The sequence below is a fragment of the Saccopteryx leptura genome, chromosome 2 (genome assembly GCF_036850995.1).
Source record: "Saccopteryx leptura isolate mSacLep1 chromosome 2, mSacLep1_pri_phased_curated, whole genome shotgun sequence".
Lineage (NCBI taxonomy): Eukaryota > Metazoa > Chordata > Mammalia > Chiroptera > Emballonuridae > Saccopteryx > Saccopteryx leptura.
Window position 1 is genome coordinate 247,704,706 of NC_089504.1, and position 18,893 is coordinate 247,723,598.

Below are 18,893 nucleotides of genomic sequence, written 5' to 3' on the forward strand. Positions count from 1 at the left end.
CTCACAGAAAATATAAATAGATTAATATACAAGCTGACTGCTAATAAAGTGAAGGGGGAAAAAAGGACAGATCATTTAATTTTTAGATGGCCTAGCAATCCCTGGTTGGCAAACTGCAGCTTGTGAGCCACATGCGGCTCTTTGGCCCCTTGAGTGTGGCTCTTCCACAAAATACCACGTGCGGGTGCTACCTTGATAAGGAATGTATCTACCTATATAGTTTATGTTTAAAAAATTTGGCTCTCGCGTCGGCCTGGCGTGTAGAAGTCCCGGGTTCGATTCCCGGCCAGGGCACACAGGAGAAGCGCCCATTTGCTTCTCCACCCCTCCCCCTCTCCTTCCTCTCTGTCTCTCTCTTCCCCTCCCGCAGCGAGGCTCCATTGGAGCAAAGATGGCCCGGGCGCTGGGGATGGCTCCTTGGCCTCTGCCCCAGGAGCTAGAGTGGCTCTGGTTGCAAAAGAGCGACGCCCCCTGGTGGGCAGAACGTCGCCCCCTGGTGGGCAGAACGTCGCCCCCTGGTGGGCATGCCGGGTGGATCCTGGTCGGGCGCATGCGGGGGTCTGTCTGACTGTCTCTCCCAGTTTTCTAGCTTCAGAAAAATACAAAAAAAAAAAAAAAAAAAAAAAATTGGCTCTCAAAAGAAATTTCAATCGTTGTACTGTTGATATTTGGCTCTGTTGACTAATGAGTTTGCCGACCACTGGCCTAGCTTAAAAATGTTGTATCTTTTTTTTTAACTTAAAACTTTCTGTATTACTAAAGTTCGGTAAAAATCATGTTCATCATTTAAGCAGACACCATAGAAAATCTTTTAACATGACAAGCCATTCACTAAAATACATACTTAGACAACATCACAGGGTCGTCCAGGGAAGTCAATGAAATGCATTCTGAGATACTGTTGGCTGTACCTGGAAGCTGGGACTGACTGACTGAGGCTGGGGTTACCATGACAGTATGCTCTTCTTCAACAGTGTTGACTGAGATGTCATTACTAGCAACGGTATAGACTGAGAGGACCGTGGAGCTGGCCCTGCTTTCATTTGGGAATGCGTGGTTCTTCCAAGAGTCCACTGGTGAAGAAGCTTTTGCATTGGAAGGGCATTTTGGGAATCCAGACAGCTGAGGAGTGACATGACTTGCTTGTGAAAACGAGTCTACGTCAGAGTGGCTAGACACACTAGGTTCTAGAACAGAGTCTGGCGAAAAGGCTATTCTGTCATCAAGGGCATTCAGAAAGCTGTGTGGGTGGATCCCTGAAAGCTGCTGATTTGGCTTCATGTGTAGCATTGGATCGAGAGTCAGCACCTGGAAAAGAGACAGACGATGGCACGGTCTCACCATCGACAGGTGGCACTGTGCTGAGTGGAGCGGGCTCAGCTCTCCGAGAAAAACAGTGAAAGAAGAGCCAGAGGCCCAGGCAGTGGGCGCGGCCGCTCAGCAGCACGTGGACCACCTTACCTCGGGCGGGTGAGCTGGGTCGGAAGATGGGAGACTCCTCTCGGGTAACTGCTTGCTCTCCCTCTGTTTTTTATGATATATATCCTTCAGTGATGGTAGCTTCATCTCGTTACCAGTATTAGACTTAAAGATATGAAACAAAATTATTTAAATGGTATCATCAATGATGAAAAATGTTTACTGCTATCAAGATCAGCACCATAAAGATTTTAAATAAATTAAGACTTTGGACTGTCAGAATTATAATAAAGGTTTGAAAGTCAAAACCTATTAAAATGAATGGAAACATTTCATATTCTCTAACTATAAATATTAAAGGGATCACTTGAACCTAAGTATTTAGCAGCCTAAGAATCTTTTCAAAGAATAAAACCATTGGTAGTCCCCCTACTCAAAATAAGAACCACCTGACCAGGACCCAGGTTCGAGACCCCGAGGTCACCAGGTTGAGCGTGGGTTTATCTGGTTTGAGCAAAGCTCACCAGCTTGGACCCAAGGTCGCTGGCTCAAGCAAGGGGTTACTCAGTCTGCTGAAGGCTCACGGTCAAAGGCACATATGAGAAAGCAATCAATGAACAACTAAGGTGTTGCAATGAAAAACTGATGATTGATGCTTCTCATCTCTCTCTGTTCCTATCTATCTATCCCTCTCTCTGACTCTCTCTCTGTCTCTGTAAAAAAAAAAAAAAAAAAAGGAAAATAAAAAAGAAATGAACCAGGACGAGAACACTTCTTGCCAGATTCACTGCCTGTGACTCAAGGGGACATGTCTGGGGGTGAGGTTCCTTACCTACGTAGCTACAGTCATGTTAAGAGCTGGCAGACAAGAGAAAGGCTTTCTACAGCTGGAAGCCAGGGCTCCACTACTCTGCAAAATATTGCAAAGCAGTCTAAGCTCCAAATATTAAAACCTTGGGCTGCCTGACCAGGCGGTGGCGCAGTGGATAGAGCGCTGGACTGGGATGCAGAGGACCCAGGTTCGAGACCCCGAGGTCGCCAGCTTGAGCACGGGTTCATCTGGTTTGAGCAAAAGCCCACCAGCTTGAACCCAACATTACTGGCTCCAGCAAGGGGCTACTTGGTCTGCTGAAGGCCCGCGGTCAAGGCACATATGAGAAAGCAATCAATGAACAACTAAGGTGTTGCAACGCACAATGAAAAACTAATGATTGATGCTTCTCATCTCTCTCCGTTCCTGTCTGTCTGTCCCTGTCTATCCCTCTCTCTGACTCACTCTTTGTCTCTGTAAAAAATAAAAAAAAATAAATTAAATTAAAAAACAAACAAACAAAAAAACCTTGGGCTTAGGCTCTAGCTGGGTAGCTCAGCTGGTTGGACAATCGTCCCAGAGTAATAGGAGGGCAAGACAAACCAGGTCTGAGAGCAGAAGTTGTTTATCTGTGAACCTACTGTATTTAACACAGTAAGCACAAAACTACCTCATTTAACTCCACAGAACACTCATGGGGTGTTTTTAATTCCATTTTTAAGTAACTATCCTAGGATCACACAGGCAGTGACAGGGACAGAGTTTGAGAGCAAATGACTATAATTTAAAGCCCACGCTTTTCTCTCTGTATCAGAAATTTTAAAATACACAATTTATCATGAAATCGAGGACTTATCTACAGTTTGGTAACGCAAACACACACATGGTGTTTTTCAGTCACCTGGCTTGCTGCCACCCCGGAGGAGGCGGACGGGGCAGGCGACCTGTCTGGGACCTCAGGCGAAGAGCAGCTCATGTCCCTCTCCTCCAGGTTCCAATAAGTCAGGCCTGAGCAGGGATACAGCAGGGAAACAAGTGAGGAAGGAGAACAAAGACGTTTCCAGAGTAACTTACTCCTACCTGAGGAAATAAAACACGGAAACTAGCCAGTACCTATCTGCATACAAAAAGTTGAGTTTGGACAGGAAGAGGTTCATGTAAATGTCTCACCATGTAAGAGTCTTATCTTCATTATAAGATCTAAATACTTCAAGTTGAAATATATTACAAGTCAAGATGAACTAGCATAATTTGAAAACAATTTACAGCCATTCTCTTTAAGAACAGTACCGACTAATAATTAGTAAGGTAAAGAATTCAATAATTGAAATATTTACTGAGCATTGACGATGCCGGGCTGGGGGCAAGAGGCTGAGCCTGAACCATAGAAATCACACAGTGCACACAGTAGGTTAGAAGGGGATCAGCGCTCTGGCGGTAAAATGTCAAAATCAGATAGAAGGGAATATGTAGTGTGTCAGGGTGGGGGGTGCAGGAGTTCTTTTTGAATAGGATGGTCAGGGTTGGCTCACTGCGGGGGTAACAATTAGGAAGGAGTGATCATTTTACCCACTTATGAGGGAGTTCCCATGGGGGGGGGCGGGGTGAGAACATTCCAAGCCCAGGAAGCAGCCAAAGCAGAAGTCCTAAGATGAGAACTTATCTGGCGCATGAGAGCCAACAGCCTCCCTGCTGAGGTAGAACAAGGGAGAGAGTCGCAGAAAGTGAGGTCAAGGCAGACAGGTGACCTCAAGGGGCCTCCATAAGGACTGGCAGTTACTCAAGGGCAGGGGACCAGGGTTTTAAGCAGAGGAGTCATGTGACCCGGCTCATCTTTACAGAGGAGCAGGTGGCTGTGGTGTTGGGCACAGAGGGGAAGGTGAGCACAGGGAGGCTCACTAGGAAGTTGTGGGAGCCCAGGTGACAGGCGCTGGGGCTCTGGTCTGGTGACAGCAGGAAAATGGCTGGAGTGAGGCTGTTTTCTAAGGGTGAAGCTAGCTCATCCTGATGAACTGTACGCAGGAGTGCTATTAAAAGGAGTCCCGAGGCAACACCATTAGAACTGACTAAAAGTACCAGAGAGAGTGAGGAATGGCTCATAAAGGGTTTGAATTTCTTAATTCGTTTTGAGGCACCTGGAAAAGGCTGAGGTGTTCTTTGCAGCTGTTTGAAATAACTGCAGAAGCTCATCTTCTATCTTTACAGCATTGGGACCTGAGGCACGGAAGTTACAGCGACCAGGGGCATATACACATGGTACAGTGACAGAAACTCCTCCAACTCCACATACGTGGTTCTCACCCATTGGAAGTGCAGTTGTTATTAAAACAAACAAAAACCTCTCTAAAAGTGTTAAGTATCATACCTGTTCCTGAATCACACATCCAGGAATTTGGACTTTCGTCTGGTTTACTGAGGTAAAATGCACGGGGCTGTGTAGCAGCAATGAAATCCGACTACAATTCAAGAAAGACAGTGATGAGTTGACAGGTAAACATCTGTAGGCACACACCGCTGCCCAAGGTCCAACCCAGGGGTGCACCACCACCTAAGATCTGACCCAGGGGCGCACCACCGCCCAAGGTCTGACCCAGGAGTGCACCGCCACCCTGAGTTCAAACCAGGGTGAGCACCGCCACCCAGAGGTCAAACCTGGAGGGCGCACTGACACCTGCCCCAAGGTTAAATCGAATGCACACTGCCAACCACCACAAGGTCAAGCCTGGGGACGCACTGTTGCCCCAAGGTCAAACCTAGGCACAATGAAACTTTTCAGAGGTTCCTGCAAAAGGGAGCGTGGCTGGCCCTGTGATTACAAGAATGCATAATGATAGGAATTAACAGTAAATAGTTCTTTTTTCCTACATAATTTACAAGAGTTTATTCAGTTTTTCTGTGGAGTTGGGAGCAGGTGTTATTCAGTGAGTTCGGAACAAAAATGTATTTATAATTTGCCATCTACTTCCAAAAGAAACTTGAGGTACCTAGAGTTAAAGTCTTTCAGTATGAAAATTAATGTAAGAGTATAATAATTCATCATTAAAACCACAATAAATCAGGCCAATGCTGAAACCCACAAACAATAATTAATATGAAGTTTAAATAGTAGGCTCATCTCACACACCAACAACTGGCTATGAGACCCAGAGCAGGCTCAGAATGCTCACTTACCAGTTCTAATGGAAATTCTGAGCTCACCTCTAACAGCTCCAGCATTGCCACAGAAATCCACATCTCCAAATAGAAATATGGGAAAAGACTATTTTAACCCAACTTTTCCTTAGTTCCATCATCATCCAACTCTCAGCGCCCGTTCAAGGCCCTCAGCTGAGGCAGAGCCTACTCACAGCCACTGAGAATGCAGGGCAAGGGGAGGCCCAGCACCGACAGCCAGCCTCCCGAGACATCGCCTGCTTCTGCATCACTGAGAAACCCTAGCTCGTCTTCTCTTTCTTTTTTTTTTAAGATTTTGTTCATTAATTTTACAGAGAGAGGGGGTGGGATAAGAAGTATCAATTCATAACTGCTTCACTTTAGCTGTTCACTGCTTGTTGTAGGTGCCTTGACCAGGCAAGCCCAGGGTTTTGAACCGGCGACCTCAGCATTCCAGGTTGACGCTCTATCCACTGCGCCACCACAGGCCAGGCTTATCTTCTGTCTCTTCTAAAATGACTACCTGTTCAAATTTCTGTCATCTCAGTCCTGAAGAGACCAGGGAAAGGAGACTGGCGAGCTCAGTGAGAAGTCCCCAGTACAATACCGTCCTCCACTCCTGAGGAGCAAACTGAGAGGGGCCACCCACCGGGCTGGAGGGGCCACCCACCGGCCCCTCTGAAGGAAGCAGGCAGGCTCCCAGGGCCAGCCCTGCTCCAGAGGCCAGCACGGAGCCCTGTGGTGGGGAAGGGTGACGTCACATGTGCCCCAGACAGAGGGCCAGGAGACAAAGGCAGACGGGAGCTGTGGACAAGCCTCCCCAACTTCAACACATGCCTCAGAATAGCGAGTGCCCAAAATAAACTACTGGGGATGAATGAAACATTGGATCCCAGGAGAATTCTGATCACAAGGCTCCCCTGATCTAGGGGGGCTCTGGAAAAGCAATGGGGGGACAGCCTGACCAGGTGGTGGCGCAGTGGATAGAGCGTCGGACTGGGATGCGGAAGGACCCAGGTTCGAGACCCCGAGGTCGCCAGCTTGAGCGCGGGCTCATCTGGCTTGAGCAAAGAGCTCACCAGCTTAGACCCAAGGTCGTTGGCTCCAGCAGGGGGTTACTCAGTCTGCTGAAGGTCCGCGGTCAAGGCACATGTGAGAAAGCAATCAATGAACAACTAAGAAGTCGCAACGCGCAACGAGAAACTGATGATTGATGCTTCTCATCTCTCCCCGTTCCTGTCTGTCCCTGTCTATCTCTGCCTCTGTAAAAAAAAAAAAAAAAAAAAAAGCAATGGGGGGACAGAAAGAGGGAGATAAAAAGGAAAGTTCTAGCTTTTGTGGAGCCAGAGAATTTGATTCCAAATTACACAGTGAGAGCATATTTTCAGCCATGAGGTCTGACTCATCAATCACATTATCTGAAAATCATTTAAAACTCAGAAGTATCAAAAAGCCCTGGCCGGACAGCTCAGTTAGAGCATTGTCCAGCTACACCAAGGTTGTGGGTTTGAACCTCAATCCGGGCACATCAGGAATCAATCGGTGAGTGCATAACTAAGTGGAACAACAAATTGATATTTCTTTCTCTCTCTGTCCTTTCCCCCTTCTCCTCTCTCTAAAAAAAAAAAAAAAATCAACTAAAAATATTTATTAAAAAAAGAAATATCAAAGAAACTTAATTTCCCCTAATGATTTAATGCCAAAAATATCATTCACCCTAAAAAAGAAGAGGAGAACAAATAAAACCTGACCGGGCAATGGTCACAGGGAGTTATCCCCTGGACACGGCTTTCACCGTACCCCGACAGGACCAGAGGCTGCACGCAGGCCCCAGAGTGCTCTGGCTGCTGCTCTGTAGCTCCACCGCCCAGTGAACGAGAAAAAGCAGGCTAGGCTGAGGTTCTCAAGCTTCACAGCAGGCAGAATCACCCAGGGGCTTTTTAACCTTCTCATTCACAAGTCCCACCTGGGACATCAATAGATTTTTTTAAAGCTCCTCAGGGGTCTCCACTGTGCAGCAAAGTTTGGGAACCACTGGGCTCCGTGGAACACATACTGCGCTAGTCACGGCACTGTGAGCCCACTGCGTTACCACCATAGCCCAGGGGTCTCAGAAGTGGAAGTCCCCACAGACGAAGATTCAGTTACAGTAAAAACAGAAGAAGAGAAACTAGTCTGTGTGAAAGCACTCTCCCTCTCTGCCAGCCTATTCCAATGAAGAAAGCGACGTCCACTCAGTCTCTGAGCTTCCATGCTGTCACACTGAACACAAGGACAGCACCCCTGACGGCAAGAAAGGCCGAGGGAACAGCCCCCGCAATGCCACCCGGTATTCCGCGCTGCCTTCCTCCCACTGGGTTCAGAGAATGGTCCATTAGGGAGCCCGAGTGTCAGGGGTTGAAGAAGGAAACCATTGAAAGAGAAGAGAAATAAACAGTGCCTCATGGAGGCCGAGGATCTGTTTTGTTGGGACTGCTGGTTTTTAACTTCTTTCATAGAATGATGGGAAGACTTTGTCAGCTCATCAGGACATGGCCAGTTTCTAAAGGTATCAAGTTCAGAAAGAAGCCTGATTTTCCAATGTCAATGTATTATACTAAACAATGCTATTATTCTATGATAATTTAGGTAATGAGGGCCTTAAAGACGTTTACAACCTGTTATCTGTTAGTCTTTAACAAAGGTGGCTGCTCTATTGGCAGAAGCGCCTCTAAGCATTTAAACATTTAATCTCTCACCATCTGAACTTTAAATTCAGAGTGGTCTAAACATGGGCATTTTTATAGAGAGGCCTCTCAAAGCCTTCACACATTCAGTGCTACTTAGTAATACAAATTATTTGAGGGTGTGTTTAACAATCAAATGAATTCCTCTCTGGTTAAATGGGGATATTTGCAGCAGAGAAAGAATTAGAGCCCTCTACACAACAGCTCATTTTTCCCAGTATTTTATCCCTCATTAGCGTTGCTATCTGGGACTGTGCCAACCCTGAGAGCAAATCACTGTTTCCATTCCTCTGTGATGCCAGAAGGAAGACCTGTCACTGGAACAAATTATGAACACAAAAGAAAAGCAGACCATTTGTGCAGATGGGCAGGCCGTAAGCTCAGCATTACTGAGCTGGGTGGCCGCAGCCATGATGCCCAGAGTCAAGAGTCCAATCACCTACTTTCTGCATGGGCGCTTTCGGGGCTTGCTCGCTCCTTCGCACAGACTCGGGACGCCCTTCTGCCGCATGGGCTCCCTTCGGGTGGCTCTGCTTCAGCTTCTGTGCCCAAGATGTTACAGCTTTACCGCTTAAAGAGAGAAAACCAAAATCACCCTTTAGATCAGCGGTTCTCAACCTGTGGGTCGCGACCCTGGCGGGGTTCGAACGACCAAAACACAGGGGTCGCCCCAAATATGTATTTCCGATGGCTTTAGGCGACCCCTGTGTTTTGGTCGTTCGACTCCCACCGGGGTCGCGACCCACAGGTTGAGAACCGCTGCTTTAGATGCTGTCCTTTGCCCACGAAACCAATCACATGCAGACAGCCTGGCAGGGGGAGGAGGGGCTCTGTGGTGTTTTCGAACAGCCAAGAGAGGATGGACACTTATGGATTCACCTCAACTTCTTTTTCCAATTTCTCATCACCAAAGGTCAAGTGAAGTACGAGACAAACGGGGATTAGCAATACACAGGCCGAGGCTATGGCCTAGAGCAGGCCCTGTGGTGACCCCTCAAGCACTAAATCCCCTCTACAGTGAGAGCACATCTATGTACATGGGCTCATAGTTATACAGCGCATACATGAGATCTATGGCCACACCCTACTTTAATTCTTTTTTTTTTTTTTTTTTTTTTTTTTTTTGTGACAGAGCCAGAGAGAGCCAGAGAGAGGGACAGAGAGGGACAGACAGATAGGAAGGGAGATGAGAAGTATCAATTCTTCGTTGCGACACCTTAGTTGTTCGATTGCTTTCTGGTATGTGCCTTGACCCAGGGGGGCTACAGCAGAGCGAGTGACCCCTTGCTTGAGCCAGCGAACTTGGGCTTAAGCTGGCGAGCCTTGGTCAAACCAGATGAGCCCGCGCTCAAGCTGGCGACCTCGGGGTCTTGAACCTGGGTCCTCCACGTCCCAGTCCAACACTCTATCCATTGTGCCACCGCCTGGTCAGGCTACACCCTACTTTATTTTTATTTATTGATTTTTTTTTTATTGATTTTAAAGAGAGGAGAGAGAGAAAGGGGGATAGGAGCGGGAAACTTCAACTCATAGTAGTTGCTCCTTCAAATGTGCCTTAACCGGGCAAGTCTGGGGTTTCGAACCAGCGACCTCAGCATTCCAGGTCAATGCTCTATCCACTGAGCCACCAAAGGTCAGGCTACACTCTACTTTAGATGACACACTTCAGAGATAAAAAACTGAAAATTTAGGGGAAACACCGTAAGTTGGGGTTTTTTTGGTTGACAGAGACAGAGAGAAAGACAGAGAAAGGAATAGATAGGGACAGACAGGAAGGGAGAGAGATGAGAAGCATCAATTCTTCGTTGCAGCTTCTTAATTTCTCATTGATTGTTTTCTCATATGTGCCTTGACCAGGGGGCTACAGCAGACTGAGTGACCCCTTGCTCAGCCAGCAACCTTGGGCTCAAGCCAGCAATCCCACGCTCAAGCTGGTGAGCCCATGCTCAAGCTGGTTACCTTGGGGTTTCGAAACTGAGTCTTCTGTGTCCCAGTTGGATGCTCTATCCACTGCGCCACCCCCTGGTCAGGCGCGAAACGACATAATTTAAAACAATTTTTTGGCCCTGGCCGGTTGGCTCAGCAGTACAGTGTTGGCCTGGCGTATGGAAGTCCTGGGTTCGATTCCCAGCCAGGGCACACAGGAGAAGCACCTATCTGCTTCTCCACCCTTCCCCTCTTCTTTCTCTCTGTCTCTCTCTTCCCCTCCACAGCCAAGGCTCCACTGGAGCAAAGTTGGCCCGGGGCACTGAGGATGGCTCCATGGCCTCTGCCGCAGGTGCTAGAATGGCTCCAGTTGCAGCAGAGCAATGGCCCAGATGGGCAGAGCATCGCCCCCTGGTGGGCATGCCGAGTGGATCCCAGTTGGGCACATGCAGGAAGGAGTCTATCTGCCTCCCTGCTCCTAACTTCGGAAAAATACAAAAAAAACCCACAACTTTCTGTTTCACAATCAGCTAGTTTCCTTTACTAGAGTCCCTGTCAATCAAAATGTCATTAAACTTACAAATCTCTTCTTATATAAAAAAAACACAAAGTTGAGTACGCTGGTGTACAATTTTTTTTTTTTAGGAGAGTTTATTAGAACCAAATAGGAGACATGCCAGGAAGCAATATCTCAACAGACTGAGAAAAATGCTTTCTGCTTGTGTATAATTTTTTTCTTTCCAATCATATAAATATTTGTGACAAAATTCCACTGTTGATACAGTCCTAGACCATTATTCTTAGCAAATTATAGTGACTAGAACACCCAGAAGGCACTTCCCTAGCAAGGCCTCCCACCTTAGCAAGTCAGTTGTCTTATAACACTGCAAATGGGGAGAGTCAAGTGTCATTGGTATATACTGTGCTTTGTTTATTTTGGCCTCCACAGGCATTGCATAATAAAAGACTCAGGTAAAACAAAAGACTTAGGTAAAACTGATGTGTTCAAATCCATCCCATTCCATTATAGTCCAACAAAAAAGAGCTTTATTTATGAGATTCTAAGAGTCACAAATAAAACTCCCTTCAAATGGTGCAGAAATTCTCCTTACCTATTTGTTTTTCCACTGTACACCTCCGAAATCTTACTTTCTCCAAGAAAACTGTGTTCAAATTCACCAGGAACAATGGCAATCTCTTCTTTTAATGAGGCACCAAACTCTTCAGGAGAATGTATATAGCAACACTTGCTTTTAACACCGTCTACCAGCGCTGGGCTCTGCACCGTGGGGGCCCCACACTGCCCAGCTGGGGCCTCCACATGCTCCATGAATTCTTGGGGGCCCTTGGATTTGTAGGGGTTCAATTCTGAGACAGAGAAAGTCCCATACCCGCTGCTAACTGAGCTGCTATCCACATGGTAGTCTGGTTGGGATGTGGACGTTTCTTGCTGCATTTCAGGATCTTTAGACTTCGGGTAACTGAGAACAGACTCATTTCTGTCACTGTTTTCAGAAAAAAAACCCATTTGCCTTTCTGAAGATCCGTATCTGCTTAAAGAACTTCTATCAGAGAAAGCCCACGGAGCATTACTGCTCTGTAGCTTGATCAAATTTCTTATCTCCTCCTGTATCTGCTGAAAATAAAAAGTTACAGGTTTGGGTAAGGAAGTATATTAAACACCACATTTTTATACATGGTATAAAAATAGTGTTCAAATGAGATATTAATCTAGAGATAATGCATAGGCTTTATCTGTGGTTAAAAAAAATCTGATAGAAAGTATTGTTTCTTCTGCAAATCTGACCATCTGAAAAGAGACTTGAGGTAAGTAACAACTTACCTGGACATGGTTGTGGAATTGCTCCTGCTGGGTGACTGTCTGTTCTTGGCGTTGTCTTTCCACCAAACTGAATAACTGTAACCACCTGGCCTGTGAAATTATACAGTATTTTAGTAAAAATCAGTTTCAACCTAATATTTCACAGAATTCTCCCCCAAATTTCTCCAATTTTCCCTCCAGCAGGAAAGGGTCTTTGTTAAAATGTATTTTTAATGTAAAATTTATAAGCTGAACTAAAGAGTTATAAAACTAGATTTACTGTAAAAATACAAGGACATAGGCTTAGGTACACATTTTTTTTTTTTTTTTTTGTATTTTTCTGAAGTTGGAAACGGGGAGGCAGTCAGACAGACTCCCGCATGCGCCCGACCAAGATCCACCTGGCACGCCCACCAGGGGGCAATGCTCTGCCCATCTGGGGTGCTGCTCTGTTGCAACCAGAGCCATTCTAGCGCCTGAGGCAGAGACCATGGAGCCATCCTCAGCACCTGGGCCAACTTTGCTCCAATGGCGCCTTGGCTGCGAGAGGGGAAGAGAGAGACAGAGAGGAAGGAGAGGGGGAGGGGTGGAGAAGCAGATGGGTGCTTCTCCTGTGTGCCCTGGCCGGGAATCAAACCCGGGACTCCTGCACGCCAGGCCGACACTCTACCACTGAGCCAACCAGCCAGGGCCTTAGGTACACATTCTTATAAGGTAAATTCGAAGGTCTAGGAATCTTCATTTTTCAAATGGCATCTTTTTTATTTTTATTTTATTGATTTCAGCGAGAAAGGAAGGGAGAGGGAGAGAGACAGGAACATTGATCTGTTCCTGTATGTGCCCTGATCGGGAATCGAACCGGCAACCTCTGTTCTTTGGGACGATGCTCTAACCAATGAAGCTATCCAGCCAGGGCACAAATGGCATCTTAATTTGATGTCCTCCACTATCATCTCAGATTAATCAAGGACAGATAGAGGCATCTTAAAGTTGTCTCAAGTCCTTCTTCTTTTCCTCATCACAGCTAGTGGTTTTCTTAAACACTGACTGTACCCAAGAAAGAAACCCATAGCTTAAAACAAGAAATTGTTTGGCATTATGAGATTTTTAACCCCTAAATTACTCATTCTTAAAGAGCCCTTTTTAAAGTCACATATTAAAGTGTTTTAAAGCAATACAGCTGAAAAAGGGATGAAAAAATGACTGAAAACCTGTGACCTGATCTGTAACTCCCTTCATAGCCTCTTTCAGGTCTTGATCCATCCCGACTCCCAAAAGTACCCAGTACTCTTGTAACCACACGAAGCCAAGCCCTGGCAGGAAAGGGCCATGGAGTTCTCCAGAGATGAAATTCTTCCTCAAAGCTGGCATACTGTCAGTAATAGACTATATGCACTAACATACAGTGTCAACAAGTAGCAACCAAGAAAACTAGCTTCCCAGCCTTGGCTGGTGGCTCAGCAGATAGAGTGTTGGCCCAGCCTAAGGATGTCCCGGGTTCGATTTCCAGTCAGAGCACACAGGAGAAGCAACAATCTGCTTCTTTCCCACACTCCCCATCTCCCCCTTCCCCTCCCACAGCCAGTAGCTTGATTGGTTCAAGTGTGGCCCTGGGTGCTAAGGATAGCTCAGTTGGTCCAACCTCAGGCACTAAAAATAACAGTACTCAACCATCAGCCCCAGATGGGGTTCTGGGTAGATCCCAGTAGGGGCACATGTGGGAGTGTCACTATCTCCTCTCTTCTCACCTAAAATTTTTTTTTTATAAATTAGCTTCCGTTTCAAATCTTCCATGCCTTTGCTATCACTCCCTCCCAGGCCCTGCAGGATCTGGCACATGCATGCCTCCCAGCCTCATCCCCTCCCTCTCCAGCCCTCACTTAATACACACCAAACTTGCTGGCTTCTTTCTGTCTCCAAACACGCCAAACTGTCTTTCACCTCAAAAGCTTTGTGCTTGCTGTGCCCTCTACCTGGGAAGCTCTCCTCCCCAGCTCTTAACACAGCTGGCTTCCTCCCATCCTGCAATTTTGGCTTCTATGTCACCTTCTCAAAGAGTTTTCCAAAGTACCTGAACAGTCGCTCTCTTCCTCATCACCCTATTTATTTCCTTCACAGCACTTACCACAATCAGAGGGGACCTTGTTTGTTCCCTGCCTTAACCTGTCTGCTCCTCTCCCTGCCTCCAATCTATCTAGCTCCAGCAGCTGAGACACAAGGCCAAGGAAAGAGTGGCACTCAGGAACACAGCAAGATAAGTGTAAGTGCATTAGACTGGATACGTTGAGCTGAAATTTTCCTTGGTGTTACAAGCTACACAATCCAGGGACCCTCTGGTTAATGTCAAAGCCAACTATATAACCGTCACAGAACAGAATTAAGTTGAAACCTGTGTAGCAGTATGAAGGGGAAGTGGAAGGGGAAGGGGAAGGGAACCTTCAAAATGAAATATAGCCTGACCAGGCGGTGGCGCAGTGGATAGAGCGTCAGACTGGGACGTGGAGGACCCAGGTTCGAGACCCCTGAGGTTGCCAGCTTGAGCATGGGCTCATCTGGTTTGAGCAAGGCTCACCAGCTTGAGCCCAAGGTTGCTGGCTCGAGCAAACGGTCACTCGGTCTGCTGTAGCCCCCCAGTCAAGGCACATATGAGAAATCAATCAATGAACAACTAAGGAACCACAACGAAGAATTGATGTTTCTCATCTCTCTCCCTTCCTGTCTGTCCCTTTCTCTGACTCTCTCTGTCTCTGCCACAAAAAAAAACAATGAAATATAAAAGTACTAATAGGAAGTGTTCATTCTAAATCAACCAACTTCAGAACAAAGTAGGCTAGATCAAATTAGGTTCCTTATGGTCGGTCTCAACTTACCTACAATACAAAGTATCTTACAGTAACCCAAACAAAAAAGAGTTAAGAAACAGTTTTCTTTTCTTTTCTTTTTTTATTTATTTATTCATTTTTAGAGAGGAGAGAGAGAGGGAGAGAGAGAGACAGAGAGGGAGACAGAGAGGGAGAGAGAGGAGAGAGAGACATAGAGAGAGAAGGGGGGAGGAGCTGGAAGCATCAACTCCCATATGTGCCTTGACCAGGCAAGTCCAGGGTTTTGAACCGGCGACCTCAACATTTCCAGGTCGACGCTTTATCCACTGCGCCACCACAGGTCAGGCAAGAAACAGTTTTCTTGACTTAAGCAACATATAGGGGTTATTTTTAACCTGATAAAGTTACTATTCACTATTTTATAAAGCTAAATTATAATGATAGAATAACAATTTACATAAAAATATGTGAGACACTTGATATTAATCACATTTTTATGATCATTTTATTTAGAATATAGCTGAATAGAGTTTATTAGGATATAAGTTGGTGAAGATTTTCTTCTTCCCAGGCAGATTTTATTGTTGATATTTTAATTTTAAACTAATTTAAGATGATAAATGCAGTGAATAAAATTAGTCACTCAATTATTAAAAAGGACTACTACTCATTTCAAACTAAAGTCATTAATACCATCTGCATTTTACTTATGGTTGGAGGAACAGGGCCTCTAACTAACGGCCCCTGCAGGCATTTTCTGGGTGCTAATGGCCTGAAGGGGCCCGCCACAGCGGCCTGGTAAATATCCCTCAGCTCGGACCTCCTCAGCCTGCCTGCTGCCTCTCCAGCCTCTCCATTCAATCTGCGTGGTCTTGGACAAGGAAATTGAAATTTCTCTGTGCCTCAATTCCCTCATCTATCAAACGTAACTGCTCACAGATGGCTAAGAAGATGAGACTTTCAAGTTAAATACAAGGTACAGGAAGCAGCGATCTCAATGGGGAAACTATATTATGAAAACCTGTGAGGTCATGGTTGTCACAAGGATGGGGGGGGGGTTGCCACTAGCATTTATTTAGTGGGCTGGGCCCAGAGATTCAAATCACAGGCCAAACCCCCCCAACAGTGAAGAATTGTCCTGCATCCATTTTATATTATAAAAACCATTTTTTTTGCAGTTTTCAAATCACCAAACTGTCCAGAAGTGCACCTAAGATTGTGCATTTGTTTCAGAACTTTACCAGAAACGGGTCCCCATTTCAGGAACCCTGTCCCCAGTTGCAGCGCTGGACAATCACTGCAGCGTGGCCGCACCCCAACTGAGTATGCCCAGAGGCGGCACCAAGTGTCTCCTAAGTGTGGTGCGCCTGAGTTCTTATCCACTGACACACACATCACCTTGTCCTAAATCACTTTTCTCCCTCCTTTACAGCGCAGTTAGGACACTGATTTTTTTAAGTAGGAGCAAGCAGGTTATATTATCTGTGAATTTCATTTCAGGATGCTTTCTTCATGTTAATTTTTTTAATTAAATTTTTGAGAGACAGAAAGACAGACAGACATTGATTTTGTTGTTTCACTTATTCATGTTGTCACTGGTTGAGTCCTGTATTATGCCCTGACCAGGGACCGACCTGGCAACCTTCGTGTTTCAGGACAACACTCAAACCCAATGAGCCAACTGGCCAGGGCATCGAGAGGTAGGTTTTAACAAAAAGAAAGACCTCTGTTCAAATATTTATAAAGAAACTCTAAGGAAATCAGATTGTCTGCAGAGCTCTTCAATGTTCAAACTATGGATAGTTCTGTGTCCTTTAGCAGTGGTAGAAATCAGACAAGCGTCACTATTGCAAAAGGAAGGTGAAAACATGCAGTTCAGGGAAGAGTCAGGAATGGGACGTGCACAACCCTTATCGCTCCACTCCTTCTAATACACTACACTAAATTCTCCATCAGAGGCGCTTGTTTTTGAAGCCAACAAAAATACTATAAAGCACACTAAACTAATTTTGAGAAGTTTTACTGAAATGGTCAAAAGGATATTTCATATTTTGTCTAAATAAGAAATATCTTTTTTTAATTAAAAAGGTTTATTGATTGATTCTAGAAAGAGGACGGGAAGAGACAGACAGAGACAGGAACATTGGTCTGTTCCTGTATGTGCCCTGACCAGGGATTGAACCCGCAACTTCTGCATATTAGGACGATGGTCCAACCAACGAGCCATCTGGCCAGGGCCAAAATAAGAAGTATCTTAACCCAATAAATTTAAAAACAAAAAAAATTTTTTTTTAACACCTTTAACTCTATTACTGAATAATCAATTACATGTCTGCATTACAAATTTTAAGTGTCAATCACTACTAAACATAAAAAAAAAACACAAATTATGGTTCTAAAAGTATGATTAACATTTAAAACAAAATTTACACTCTAAATAGTTAAAATGTTTTATCCATTTCTATTAAGAATGACCAAATCTAGCCTTGGAAAAGTCTACCTTGGGCACTCTTCTATGAAGCAAAGTTTTATACAAGTGTTCTCAACTAAGTTTTTATATCACAGTTTAACCTATGGACCACTGCCCTGAAAATTCAATATAACTCAATGTATCACAGCTAAGTGTGATATTAAGTAAATAGAGACCTTAATTTATACAAGTCTACTGAATGCTCTAATTTAAGTTTTTCAAGGTGATGACAATTCCATAAGATTCACTTAAAACACGTCAGGCTCAATAGCAGCATTAATAACTTTGGATTTCTCTGAACAAAGATGTTTCAGTTCACATTTAAACGATAACTCAGTATGTCTGATCACTAATATATTATCAAGACATACTTTTGATCATCTTCACATTCATTTGTATCATCCCCCCATTAATATACTCGGTCACGTTACATTAGTAATAACTTTTAAGTGGCATGCTCTTCAGGATATACATTTTTCTAATAATTTCGAGTTTTAGTAGAGGTACGTTTACAGTTATTTTAAAATTCCAAAAACAAAACAAAACTAGATACCTCACAGTTTTTCCAAAGTTCTGAATCAGTCTTTCCACTGTTTGGTAGCTCTTGCATTAAACAGGTTAGGACTTCAACTGCACCTTGAATGACAGATGGTCTGGTCTTCCCTGAGAAAGAGGATACCCCATTTGTACTAAGGTGGGGACTACTTCTGTTGAAACATAAATAATTCAAATGGTTTTCTTCATTCTACCAGACTGTTGAATAATTCAGCAGTTCAAGATTTAGCAGAGCAAGTACAAAACCACTGATATTTAATCCTTCTTAATGGCACCTCATTTGCTTAAAATCTGATCACAGGTTTGCCCACGAAAGAAAAACAGCAGTTAAAGGACAGACAGCGCTCGATTTGTGTAGGAACACACAGAAAGGCCCTTTTCAAAAGGGAGAGAACACTCGGAAGGACAGGCAGAAAATAGAAGTTTTTGCTGGATGGTAATAAAGAAACATCTCCAAATTACTGCAGAGGGTTATTATTTCACTCTGCTTTAAGAAGAGCCCTTTATTGTAACGGAGATTCTTTCTCCAGCGGCCCAGAAAGACAGTCAAGTCTAGTTAATTGGATCCCTCTAATTTGGTGTGATAAACTGATGCTTATCTTAGCATATCTTTGAATAAAAGTTGTGCCAGGCAAATTAGCAGCAGATATTCAGGACGAATTTAGCCCATTCAGGTGTGCAAAATACCCGATTCTTTTCCAGGAAGATGGCCTTTCCAAACTGCAGAGGAGTTTATTTCAGAGTTGTTTTATAAAAACACAAAAAAAGCATAATCAAGGACATTAAAATTTATTTAAATTCCAATCACCGAAAAGTCGTTTTCATTTCTTTATTGATAATCTGCTTTGTTTCACACACACACAAAAAAAAAATTGTGAGAGAGAGGACACTAATTGAAAACAACGGCAAAATGGAATCAAGGTCAGAGAAAATATTAATAAAAATTCAAGGGAAAGAAGGACATAATAGGTTGTCCATAGGTTCACATTCATCAAGTGTAAATCTGGCCCATTTAACTGCAGTCACAGTGAAAAGGGAGGCAAGTTCAGTTACATAATTTTCATTAGAAAGACACATTTAGGTTCCTCCCAGCAAATCCAACGCCAGGTTCTAAAAGGGATTTCTTCTAGAAATGGGCTTCCAAGGGGCCAGCAGGCGACACAGGAAACACACGCACAGCCAGTTTTCA

At 44.7% G+C, this 18,893-nt stretch overlaps 1 protein-coding gene across 4 annotated transcripts in view; it reads right to left on the minus strand.

Annotated features, from left to right (window-relative positions):
- Positions 1 to 18,893, minus strand: part of MPHOSPH9 (M-phase phosphoprotein 9) — a 50,616-nt gene that overhangs the window by 28,203 nt on the left and 3,520 nt on the right. Inside the window, exons 3-10 of one of the 4 annotated variants that reach the window (XM_066371093.1) lie at positions 17,703 to 17,812; positions 11,879 to 11,968; positions 11,148 to 11,671; positions 8,553 to 8,679; positions 4,596 to 4,686; positions 3,132 to 3,238; positions 1,462 to 1,584; positions 845 to 1,308 (exon numbers count right to left, since the gene is read on the minus strand). In XM_066371093.1, coding sequence (XP_066227190.1) covers positions 845 to 1,308; positions 1,462 to 1,584; positions 3,132 to 3,238; positions 4,596 to 4,686; positions 8,553 to 8,679; positions 11,148 to 11,671; positions 11,879 to 11,968; positions 17,703 to 17,759 — 1,583 coding nt within the window. In that variant the 5' untranslated portion in view covers positions 17,760 to 17,812. Of the gene's footprint in view, positions 1 to 844; positions 1,309 to 1,461; positions 1,585 to 3,131; positions 3,239 to 4,595; positions 4,687 to 8,552; positions 8,680 to 11,147; positions 11,672 to 11,878; positions 11,969 to 17,702; positions 17,857 to 18,893 lie in introns of all 4 variants that reach the window. The other 3 variants (XM_066371092.1, XM_066371091.1, XM_066371094.1) reach the window with 3 other exon arrangements.